Here is a 12,635-nt window from a genome sequence, read left to right on the forward strand (position 1 = left end):
TATGCTCAATGTGGGATATTCAAAGTAGTTATTTCATTAATTTAGGAACTACATTAAATATATATTAAAAGTTCAAAGATTTTGAATCAAAATTCTGAAATTATTTGTGATTTTCCTTGTAATAAAAGTCCCGAGCATGCATTTCCTTTTCCCCTTCTCTCTCTTCTCGTGAGTGCACACCCCCATGAGAAACGAATAATTGATGAGAGAGATAGACAGAGACAGACGGTATCTTCACATGTGAAAAAGGGAAAAAGACAAATAGAGCATCGACTTAGATTGACAATTTCCGAAACCCTGTCATCTCCTTATCCTTCTCCTTAGCTCTCTTGTTCACTCATCATAGCGGCAAAGGAACGATCTTCGTGTGTCTGCAGCTTCACGAACCACGTTGAGTAGACTAAGTCGAAGCTCCTTAGCCGATTTCTTCTTGGATTCGCTAAGGTGAATGATCGTTCTTTTTCGTATCTTCTATACATCTGATTCCTCCGATTTCACACAGCTCTAATTAGCCTAATCTGCATCCATGTTGTGTTCGTACTCTCTTTTCAACTAGATATGTCATTCTCTGGCTAACCTGTCTTGTCATAGTTGACCCGTGGTTCTCAAATGCTGCGATGGGATTCTATGGTTGGTCCGCAACCCCTGAGCTCCTTTGCTACCGAGGATTTAGTCCTTCAGATTGTTGACTAAGGTCATACTACTTATATTACTAAGTTGGTATTTAGGAGTTCGTTTTCTTTGGGTTGAGAGAGGTGAGAACGAGTCTGCAATGAGCTTCTTTGCTCCTTTGCTCATTTTTCTTGTCCTTTATCCCTTAATTTGCACTGGATAATCATGATGAACATTTTTACTTGTATACTTGATGATTTCAGAATGACCCTTCCTTTCCATTTCAGATTGGTTTTCTCTTCTTTTTCTCTTCTTTACTGGATGCGTAATATGAATATTATTTATATCGGACTGGTTACATTCCTGCTCCCTCATCTGGATACAAGATTTTGTGCTTACGTTGATCTGTTCCCGTTTTTTTTTATCCAAAGTTGAATATATTGCTAGTGACTGGAGTGATTTTCACCTTATTTCTTGGAAGAAGTAGGCAATGAATGGTCATGGTCAGACCATTTTCATCCTTTGTGAAACACTTTTGAATCCTCCACTTCAGATGAACATGTTCTGTTTTGAAAATATTTCACTGGACTTAAAATGATTTTATAGCTATAAGCCCCCCATCTGATGAGAAGAACATGCTATATATTGATTTTTTTTTTTATAAAGTTGTTAATTACCTAATGTATTCGTAACAGATTATATCCGGATAGTCTACTGTACTGCAAAAGTATGTCATGTAATTGGCCTTCTGCTAGGTATGAGGACCTACTTATTCAAAATGCATCATGTGGAATGAAGCCAAATGTTGAGCAGTATCATAGTATTGTTTGGATACCTTCCTCATACCGGAAAATTTACTGTTGATATGCTGGGGTAAAGTTCGATCATCACCTGTTAAAGTGCCTAGGCATAAGCCGGTCTGGTTCACTTCAAACATTTGAAACTACAGTTTATTATTTTGAATATGCTGCCAACTCAAGACAGATTGAAGAAGTGGAATCCTTCTTTGAATGATGTTTGCCTTCTCTAGACTTCTTGTGTTAATGTGAGTGAAGGCTGACTCAAGATTGTAATTTGTAAGGCCACACGAGTTGGGAACGCTAGAACAGCAAGCCTATAACTGTAGAATAGCCGCAAGAGAGTATTTTTGCATGTGAGATAAGCATCTCTATGCGAAAGACAATTGACCTAATCATTAACCGGGAATTGAGACATAGATTTGATTGACCCTCATTATATCCCATGAAAATTTCCACATGGATCTGCCAAAGGAAAAACACAGAAAATGTTATTTGTGAACCGCAACTTATACTTTAGCATTCTCTTCAATTTCCTTCCCGTAGATTTTAGACAGATCTAACTTTCGCTACTACAGGGTCTAAAAATTGGCCATCAAAGAGAATCTGTTTGTGAACAGGCTAATTTCCATTAGTGAGTCACTTGAATCATATAGGATGGAAAAACATAGTACCTATTCGAGGGAATAGTATTATCGGCCTTTTGCTCAAATCAAGACATTTTCCTATGTCCAGGTGAGCCCCGCCTCAACTACAACACGAGGCACTTCGTGAAGGGGGAAAGTGACAAAAGATTTTTCCTTAAACCTGCTAAAACAATTTGAGGTTAAGGTTTCCGAGCAGATTTGGTGTGGTCCTCGAAGCTTTCTGGATTCTCCACGATCGATTTCCATAGGGGATGCGTTGCTTCTTCTCTTGCTTCCGCGTGTAGGAGGACGACGATCGCTCAGCTCCCTCGCTCCATTCCCTACCAGAAACCCCCGTAAGCTCTAAGTGCATTCTATAGTCAATGTTCTGTTTTGAAGTGGAGGACTCCACCTCCTCCTCTACATGTTTAGTTTTCTCAAAATAAGTCGGGCGATTCAAGTTGCTCCTCATTTTACATTTCTTTGATGTTTATTGGTACTTTTTAATTAGAAGCTGGATGAAACTAGCTGTATCGTCAGACGATTTAACATATTTTTCCTGTGAGTCAAAATATTGGTTATCTATTCTATGCACGAAGGAGATAGTCTACTTTCTGTTTGTGATTTGAGAGTTAAAGTAAAAAAAAAAAAATCAAGCCAGTGGGGTTTATTATTTTCATACTTTGCTTGATAAATGATCCTTTAGCCACCATTTTATAAATAATCGCCTGCTTTGACCGTTTTATGTAAGCGATTCTAATCAATGAAGCTATTTATATGATTGCTAGCAATATTTGGATTTTTTTTTACAATTATGTTAAAAAAACATGTAAACTTTCACTCTGTAAGCATGTGCTCCATTATTTGACGTTTGACAAAATAATGTCATGATTATTTACGAGTAATGAAAATAAGTACACTAAAATTTATATATTAAGTGATATGATCAAATCATAATTTAATATCTAACCAGCGAATAAATTTATGAATGTATATTGGAAATCTAGAAAATTCTCATTTTCTTTTAAAAAGTCATTTTTGGAAAAGTAAACCTTCCAAATCTCTTTAGCCTTTCCACTTATTATTAAAAATGTCATGAACTTTCAACGTTATTTCATTTTCTTTTTTTGTTTTAAAATGTCATGGAATCTTAATTTTCTTGAAAAGTGCATGAAATTTCAACTTTATCAAATTAATTTAGATATTGTAGGAGGATGTCTATATCCTGTATAGGATAAGTGAGTACAGTAGATCAATTCAGATCCAAAAACTTTAGATGCGAAAATTTTCCCCTCAAACTTAGATTTATAAAACTACCGTTTTATGATTTAGGCCAAGACTTGCAAGAAGATACGTTTTGGTGGCATTTATGGGGATAACTTACCATGTCTTTTACCATAACAAAAGAAAATCTTACCATGCCAACAAAATGTCACTATATAATACTTTCGTTGCCTTTTGATTTTTTTAAGAAAAAAGTAGGAGCGAAAGAGAGGAGACACTTTGATTTCCTTCTGGGATTTGAAGGAAAAACTGAGGGAAGAACTAGAGCAAAGAAGAACTTCTTTGCATTGTGCTTGGGTACAAAATGAAAAAAAGAAAGAAAGAAAGAGAATATATATATACACACACATGATTTTGACACGCATTAGCGACATAATATTGTGGCATAAACAATTGACTGTGAATTTACGATAAACGTTAACCCGAAATGGAGAGCTCTACATAGATAAGATTGACACTCATTATCTCCCAAGAAATTTCCGCATAGATCTGCTTAAGCAACAACACAAGAAACATAAATCACGACTGCAAAACTGTTAAAAGATGTCTACCGGCTGAATGGTTATGTCAGCGCCTTTCATTCACATTAGAAGCCGAGAATATAATTATTATACCTGTGAACTATGTTGATTCATTCTTGAAAGGAGCATTGGAGACTGCAAGGAGTAAGGAATATGTAGTTTTCTAATGAATTGCCGGCACAGGTCTATATTGAATATATTCCACTTGAAGGGTGGGCTGGTGAACGTATCCTAATATAAAAGCTGCTCTAAGGAAACTCCATCATCTCCTCCTACTTCTCCTTTTCATTAGCTCTCTTGTTCACTCATCATAATGTATAGCAGTTGTCTGATTTATGATTATAGAAAACTTGATAGCCAATTACAATAAGAGGAACAAGTAATAGAGATGAGTGTAGAAACAGGACTTGAGGTTTGAGCAGTTGGTCAATTGAAGAACTGAAAGGTTTTGTTTTGGCCACTTGAGGACTCGAAATTTTGAAAAGGTCCAATCAGATGCCGAGTTTTCTGTTAGTGGGATTCAAACATTACAATTTGTTTTTACTCCACACGGTTTAAGTAGTCATCGTGACTGCGTACCAGGGTTGGTGTAGTTGTGATTTATCAAGACAGCCTCAGCTACTACTCACCACTACTTCAAGTAATGGGCAACAAAGACCGCCCAACCAACAATGGGATAGATCTTAAACATAAACAACGACTCGCCTAATTAAATTTTCGTTGATCAATCAAAACAATGACTGCCCTAATTAAATTTTCATTGACTCTGGCTCTATTTATGGGCAGGTTCGCTACTCCTACTCCAATCCCTTTTCGACGAGCAAAGCCCCTCTTCTCCTACATTTCCCTAGTAACACAATGAGCGAGAGTCTGGCCAAAGAAGAAGAACAAAAGGCTAGGGAGGATCGGCTTCAACAAGCAATCGAACAGGACAATGTTGATTTGCTACATAACTTAATTGTGGAGGAGCAAGAGCTCTTAGATCGCGTATCGAAGCACCCTTTCCCACATACTCCACTACACACTGCTGTAGCTGCCGGAAAATTCGAGGTGGCCATGGAGATCGTTATATTGAGGCCTTCATTTGCTCGGAAGCTGAATCCGGAGGGTTATAGTCCCATGCACTTGGCTTTGCAATGTCAACAATACCAAATTGTGAGGGCTCTGATGACCCGTGATCCTGAGTTGATCCGAGTCCAAGGACGAGGTGGGATCACCCCTTTGCATTACGTTGCCAAGAAAGAAGGAGACATTGAGCTGGAGCTCCTAGCCGAATTCCTTTGCGCTTGCAAATTATCCATCAAAGACTTGACAAACCGATGTGAGACTGCAGTTCATGTTGCCGTCAACAACCACAACCTCAAAGCATTCAAGGTTTTGTTTGGATGGCTCAAGCAACAACATCTAATAGACATCTTGGATTGGAAAGACAAAGATGGTAACACCGTCTTACATATTGCTATGTCTAAAAAGCAACTTGAGGTATGGTCCATCAATTTTGCGGTTGTTCTTGCTTTTATTGTTTGATTCTTGAATTTGACATTATCTAATCCAAGACCAAATGTTATGATAATGAAACACCAAGGGTTGAAAGTACATGGATTTAGTAACATATAGAGAGATAAGATTTGAACAACATTTTGGGCAACAGTATATGATATAGTATTATCATTTAATGGTTAACATTTGTCGATAAATGTCTATCGGGCGACAGTATATCATACAGTATGGTGTTGTAAACTGTAGAAGTGTCCATAAATTTGCTTGCTTGGAGTGATCCACCGAAACACAAGGAAACGACTGAAAAGAAAATGATTGATCGAGGGATATGACATATTCTGGATTAATATTGTGATAGTTAGATCTTATTGAAGCTTCCACGAGCAAAAATCTAACACATTTTTAAATTAGTTATGATCTCTAATATATATTATCACCGTATTTTTCAACTTCAGATATCTCTATATAAAAAAATAAATTTATCAAAGATTTCAATCTAAATCTTATACCAATTAACTAAGTGAAAAACCCATATGTTAAGTGCATTATCATAGTGTAATATTTATTAAGAACAAAAGTTATTAACTGTCGAAGCATTATATAAAAAAGTTAACAATTTGTTGATTTGATCTCTCTCTCTCATTCCGTTAACTCTTCATCGAGTCCATTCACAATCATTATATTGATTTATCTACTTCTTTGACTCTCATATGTTTGTTACGTAAGAGAGATGGAACGAGTGAATAAATCATCCGCCTAAAGATAAATTTCATCTATAAAGAACAGGGTTTGGTTCAAATATATCAGGAGTGATCGTACAATTTGCAAGTAATGACCTGCGCGAGTACTAGAGCCGTTTTTCAAGCAAGAAATGATAAAAGTGAACAAAGTTCAATACTAAAATAGTACACAAATGAAGTTCGGGAAGTGTGGGATTCCAATTGAAGTAGTTCTGATAATATATGATAATCATATTCGGTGAAGTATTTCCAATTATTATCAAATAATTTTTTATTTTAATTTTCTGCACTTAAGAATATTGGTCTAGTCGCTTATTTTTCAGTTTTATCAAAACAAGTCCACAGTTTCATTTCAAAAATTGCTAGTGGGGATACTGTTTTAAGCTAGGGATGCTTCTAATTTGAGTTTATTTTAACTGTCCTTAGCAATGCTATGGTTGGAGGATATAGGGAGAATGGAAGGAAAACAAAGGGGTGAAATGGGGATCACCTTGTTTACAACTGATTTAAAAATAACACATTTTTAAATCATTTGTGATCACTAATATATATTACTATTTAGGCCAAATTTGTCCCTCAACCTAAAGTTGGTGCTTTTTTTTTTTTTTTTGGAATTAGACCTACAGATTTTTTAGTGGAAAGGTATTATTAAGATTGTTTCCTTCGAACCCTATAAAACTCAGTTTTGAATGATTTTGGATGAATACTTTCTTTCAACTCTTTCCATCATAATACGCTCCTACCTTGCCCGAAAGTAACTTAATTCATCCTTTTCTAAAATTTTGTTTTTCCTAATAATTAGCAAAATCTCTTTCCTCCTTTTGAACTTGTCCATCCGAATATATTTACAAGATAAAGCTAGTGGTATGAAAGTTAACAAGGACAATCCGACACAACCATTAAAATAATCACTTTGTGGATGGGAAAATTACTCATCGATCAGTTGAATCTTATGTTTAAAGAATATAAATACACCTATCTAAGGTAGTCTTTCTTTTAATAGCAAAAGAACTTATGTACAAAATGTAATTAAATTCTAAACCCTTCAATTGGCTTCATTAAGTTCTAAACTTTAATGAAAAATCATAGTCATTTGGGGTAGCACTTTGCTGAATTCACCTATGTTACAACTAACATGGGTAATTCCTAGGTATCGTGTAATAATTTCGGGTGAGATGACCAAATCTCTATTTTTGAAAACATTTGAGACTTCATTACATGAGTTGAAATGATTGCATTTGATAAATAAATTATTTTTCCCATAGTACATTGGTTGTTGCATCGCTATCGTCCCTCAAAGTTACATGGCATGAGGTCACTAAGCAGTGATTGAAATTGGAGGGATACGTACTTCATTTTGTTCCCTTTGCATTTCTTCCAGATCATCAAGCCGTTGATTGGGTATATCAGAGTAAACACGAAGAACCTCCAGAATGAGACGGCTCTGGAAATCTTCCAAAGTAATCCTTGTGACGATGTATATCTTACAATGAGGTTATGCTGGGAAAGATGTCTAGCAAGACTTTTTACTCACAACATCTCTTTACCGCGGTTTTTAAGCAGGGAAGTAACTTTCCCCGAGATGTTCATATTTCAATCTGACTTTCAAGATGAATCCATTCGCAGCTTGATCCTTATAGTGGCTACCTTAATTGCAACCGCGACTTACCAAGCTGCACTCAGTCCTCCGGGAGGATACTGGCAGGATAACTCTTCAAATACTCCAGCTAATTCCACTGTCGTTGCTGCCAATTCCAGCGGCATTGCGGTTGAAAAGCCACATAAAGCCGGAGAAATTATCCTGAATGGCTCGAATCTATACCTGTTCACGGGCCTCAACAGTTCGGTTTTCATGATGTCCATCGTTGTAATCTGTTACGCCTCTGCTCCCGTATTGCCTCGCAGCATCCCGGTTTACACGTTAACGATTTGTTTCTGTGTTGCCTACATTTTTAGCCTTATAACCGCATTCCCAAGAACCGATGTGCACGCAGGATATTACACAACGGCAATTTTTTTTAGCTTGTTGCTTGCCGTGTTGGCGACCCCCGTTATAGGATGGTTCACGTACAGCCGATTCCTACGCGGAACTGATGCCCTAGCGAGACGCGTCGGCAAGGATCAGAAATAGTTCGCAAAGTATTATTTACTTTTAAGTATTCTTCTCGCGTGTGCAATATAATCTATGTTTTCTAGTCTTGAGGTTTGCAAGGACTGGATTCTTCTTATCAGTTGCATTTAATGTACTCATCTGTTAATTACTTAGTCCCTATGACCTTTAATCTTGCTTAAGATTCAATATTTTGAATAGCCCTTTTCCTAATTCAACTTCATTAAATGACGCATCGAAAGCGAAAAATATTGAGTCGCAATTAGTAAGTACCAAACGCTCCAACGATAATGCACAAAGCACACATTGAAAAAATTTCTCAATTTTTTTAATTTCTGAAAAAAAGGTAAATGAGTGATGTGATAAAAGAAAGCAACAAATAAACACGGAAGTAACTTTTTTCTAGAAATTACAATTCGATAAAGTAACAAAAAAAGAAATATCAAGGATATAACAAAAGGCTAGCCAAACCTTAAAAATCAACGATCCTATGATATCTTTCAATAAAAAATAAAATATATCAAAGTTAAAAATAATAGAAACGATAAACTCAGATATTATATACCAAGTACATATCCTAAACCAACTTAAGTTTAGAAGGAAAATCAAATTCACTATCCTGAATTCATCGAACAAAAGAGGTAAATCTGAACTTAAGGCAAACCCGCATCATTAAAAAGGTTTTAGAGAAATGATAACCAGGGTAAGTCAAGAGGAACATCGAAACCAAAACTGAGGAGAAGTATGAAGTGTTACAATTGCGGTAAGATGGAACATTATGCAAAAGAGTGTTAGTTGGCAAAGAGAGATAAATCCCATAATAGAAATGGAGATTGAAAGAAAGAAGAGAAACAATCTACGATGGTGGTTGAATTTGATGGCGATATTGTGTTCGTATGTGACAATAGATATGTGAACCTTACATGCCAAGACTCTACGTGAGTCGTTGATTCCGCCGCTTCTTTTCATGTCGCCTCACGGTGTGACTACTTTGCTTCTTATCATGATGGTGATTTTGGTTGTATTAGGATGGGAAATAGTGGTATTTCTAAGGTTATTGGCATGTGAGATGTTTTTTTGAAAATCAATATTGGATGTAATTTGCTTTTGAAAAATGTGAGACACGTTCCAGATATTTGATTTCATTTTGATCTCCATGGATGCCTTAGATGATGATGGTTATTGCAATTCATTTTTTAATGGCAAATGGAAATTGGCTAAATGTTCCATGATAGTGGCAAATGGTAAGAAGACAGGCTTTCTCTATACCATACAAGCTAACTTGATTAAAGAAGAGGTAAATGTAGTGGAGGATTCCTCAATTAATTTATGGCATATGAGACTAGATCATCTTAGGAAGAAAAGGCTTGAAACTCTTGCTAGAAAGAATCTCCTACCTTTGAAGGAGAAAAATCTAAAGGAATGCACTCATTGCCTTACAAGTAAATAACATAGATTCTCATTACATAATTCCTTTCCTCACACAAAATAAAATGTACTTGTCACAACTTAACTTCGGGTGTACCACCTAGGATTTGGATTATGGATTACTAATAGGGGTAATCGGTTCCCAATTCAGTCCGGTTCCAAGGTGGAACTGAGAATCGGACCGGGAGAACTAGTTTTCAAAATTGGGAATCGTGGACCAGACCGTTTGGTCCTAGGACCAGGAACTGGATCGAACCATCGGTTCCGGTCCGGTTCGGTCCGGTCCAACAGAATCGGCACTTTCTTTTTTCACTAAAGAATGACCATGCCTCGAACCGATCAATCCAATTCAGTTCCCGGTTCCCAAGCAATCTAATAAAACTATTCACACATGTTTTCACGTGCAAAATATTCAAACTTCACTTGCGTGAATTTTAATCACAGTTTATGTATTTCACACTTAATTTTAAGCATAAAAGCCATGAACAATGTGATTAAAAATTGTGCTTGGCTTAGGTTTTATAGACAATCTCTCTTCTATGCTTTGAATGTTTAGTCGATGTGCAACTCTTTAAGGCTTGAAGTAACAGCAAGAGCTTTGGTGGTCTCTTGGCCACATAAGAGGTTGTTACCTCAATTGTAATTCCGATTGCTATAAGTTTTATATATAATATTCATATATTATATGTGTTTATATATTATATGTATATAAATTATATAATAAAAAAAATTGGTCTGATCCGGTCGGTTCAGTCGGTCCAATTCCCCCTTGGAACCGGGAACTGGACCAACCGACCGCCGGTTCCAAGATTAGGAACCGGGAATTGGACCGCCAACTGTGGGAACCACCTAAAACCGACTAGTCCGGTTTGGTTCGGTCTGGTCCCAGTTCGAGTGGTTTCCGTTGCACACCCGTAATTATCGAGCTCTCCTAAGCCCATACTAATTCACGACTTAAGTTCAAGTTTTTTAGCATGCAAATAAATTTTATTTAGGAGTCGCCACTAATCAATTTATGGTAGCTCAATTAGACACCTAAATAAAATAATGAGAGAATTGTTTTACTCCTACGAACCAGAGAATTTGGGTACGGTGACTTGGTTACACTAGATTTCTCTCATGCCTTTTTGGTATCTTTCTTTTCATGAAAAAATGTTTATTAGGTAGCTTAAATCCATTTCATTATTCCTAACATATGAGCTAACTATACGGGCACACAATCCATCAATTTAACACTAAATAAAATAATAAATAAATTTCAAGACTTACCTCTTAGTAACGAAATCATCCACAATGTTAACTTAAAATTCACATCAACAATCCTAGATGTGATTTCTAATTAACACACAGTTACTCGATCTTTTTTAGGATTTTCTCTTATTTAATGAAGCTTAGTTTATGTGGAATGCAAAGCAACACCAAAATACCTAACTAAAATGACATGTAACATGTAACTTAATATGCAAACTATATGCCACACGTTATTAATTATTTGACATGACCTAATGACAAGAAAATATTAAATGCAACTATCCTAATATGTCACACATTCAAATGATCTTAAACGTGCAATGACTAAATGACGTGCAAGGAGTGACCTAATATATGTGTCACACACATGATATTTCTTATGTTTTCTTTTCTTTTTTTATAAAATTCTAAATTAAACTTGCCCAACAATTAAACATGCATTTTAAATTAATGAAAAGAAAATCTTACATCCTAAATTAATATTTTTGGTATTTTAATTTCAAAAGTTCGAAATAAATAAATTTCCTAATCTAAACAAGCAAACAATCCCAAAACAAGTAATATTCTAATGTGAACCTAATCCAACTAAAATATATTTATTATTTTTCGGTTTTCTTTTACAAAAGAAAAATCAATTCAAGCAAAGGCATAAAAAAAGGCAGCAAATCAGGTACGATATCATCTCTCTCTCCTACTAAATATGTCATTTTCTGGTTAATCATCTTGGCCTACTCAAAACTGTGGTTCTTGAATGTTGCAATGAGCTGATTTGCTGCTTAAGATTTAGTCCTTTAAAGTGTTGACTAAAGTCATGCTACTTTTACTACTTGGTATTGGGAGTTCGTACTCTTTGCGTTGAGAGAGGTGAGAACAAGTCTGCAGTGCGCTCCTTTGCTCATTTTCCTCTCCCCCTCCCAAAAAAATAAATAATAATAAATAAATAAATAAATAAAATTGCGCAGTATAATTATGATGAACATTTTTACATGTATTTATGATGATTTTAGAGTGATCATCCCTTTCTTTTCCAAATTAGGTTTCTCTTCCTTGCTGTATATGTAGTATGAATATTATTTATATAAGACTTGGGACATTTCTGCTTTCTCATTGGGATACAATTCTTTTGTGCTTACACTGATCTTTTCCTTTTTTTTTTTTATCAAATGTTGAGTAAGAGCGCATTTGATAACGATTCTGTTTCTAGAAATAATTTTTGATTAGAAATGATTTTTTCTATTCTCGGGAACAATTTCTGAGCAAAAGAATGCACTTAGTAATTATTCAAAATTTCTATTCTTAGGATAGAAATGCGTTTGGTAAGATTCTTAAATTTTTTTATTTCTTTTAATTTTTAATACTTTTATTATATTTTTCTTTTTTTCTCTTTTTTCTTTTTCTTTTTCTCTTATTCTTCCTCCTTCTTTATAGCCGGTCACTGGAGCCTCGCATTGCCAAGGCGAGCCTCAACCTCGCTAGATTTGGGCAAGGCCATGCGAGGTTGGCCTCGCACTGGCTAGCCGAGCCTAGCGTTGGCTGGTGAGACAAAGCCTCGCCGTGGCTCAGCGTCGCTGGGGCTGGCAACCAACCAAAAGGAAGAAGAAGAAAGGGAAGGAGAAAAAGAGAAAAGAGAAAAGAGAAGAAAAGTTAAGAAAAGAAAAAGGGATAAGTGCAGTAGAAGTCCTTAAAACTTGTCATGAAAATACAATCGAGTCCTAAAACTTGTAAAAAGTGCAATCAAGTCATAAAACTTATCAAATTGTTTCAAT

General features: G+C 35.7%; 1 protein-coding gene across 3 annotated transcripts; it reads left to right on the forward strand.

Moving 5' to 3' along the window:
• Nucleotides 1-287: 287 nt before the first annotated feature.
• Nucleotides 288-8,308, forward strand: LOC104444587 (ankyrin repeat-containing protein BDA1). 3 transcript variants are annotated; one of them, XM_039312135.1, is made up of 5 exons: nucleotides 293-444; nucleotides 592-694; nucleotides 2,145-2,391; nucleotides 4,627-5,322; nucleotides 7,462-8,308. In XM_039312135.1, the coding sequence occupies exons 4-5, from the start codon at nucleotides 4,699-4,701 to the stop codon at nucleotides 8,209-8,211; spliced, it is 1,374 nt and encodes a 457-aa protein (XP_039168069.1). In that variant the 5' UTR covers nucleotides 293-444; nucleotides 592-694; nucleotides 2,145-2,391; nucleotides 4,627-4,698; the 3' UTR covers nucleotides 8,212-8,308. The 3 variants fall into 3 exon arrangements, with proteins under 3 accessions (XP_039168068.1, XP_039168069.1, XP_010056594.2); XM_039312134.1 differs by having other exon boundaries at nucleotides 288-694; XM_010058292.3 differs by lacking the exon at nucleotides 592-694 and having other exon boundaries at nucleotides 295-444.
• The last annotated feature ends 4,327 nt before the right edge of the window (nucleotides 8,309-12,635 follow it).

This window comes from Eucalyptus grandis, chromosome 5 (assembly GCF_016545825.1).
Source record: "Eucalyptus grandis isolate ANBG69807.140 chromosome 5, ASM1654582v1, whole genome shotgun sequence".
Lineage (NCBI taxonomy): Eukaryota > Viridiplantae > Streptophyta > Magnoliopsida > Myrtales > Myrtaceae > Eucalyptus > Eucalyptus grandis.

What these genes read in the sequence shown, in the direction of transcription:
- LOC104444587 (XM_039312134.1), top strand. Translation starts at nt 4,699, where the DNA reads ATGAGCGAGAGTCTGGCCAAAGAAGAAGAACAAAAGGCTAGGGAGGAT. An exon ending in TGTCTAAAAAGCAACTTGAG is followed by an intron (nt 5,323 to 7,461) that starts GTATGGTCCATC and finishes CATTTCTTCCAG; the next exon opens with ATCATCAAGCCGTTGATTGG.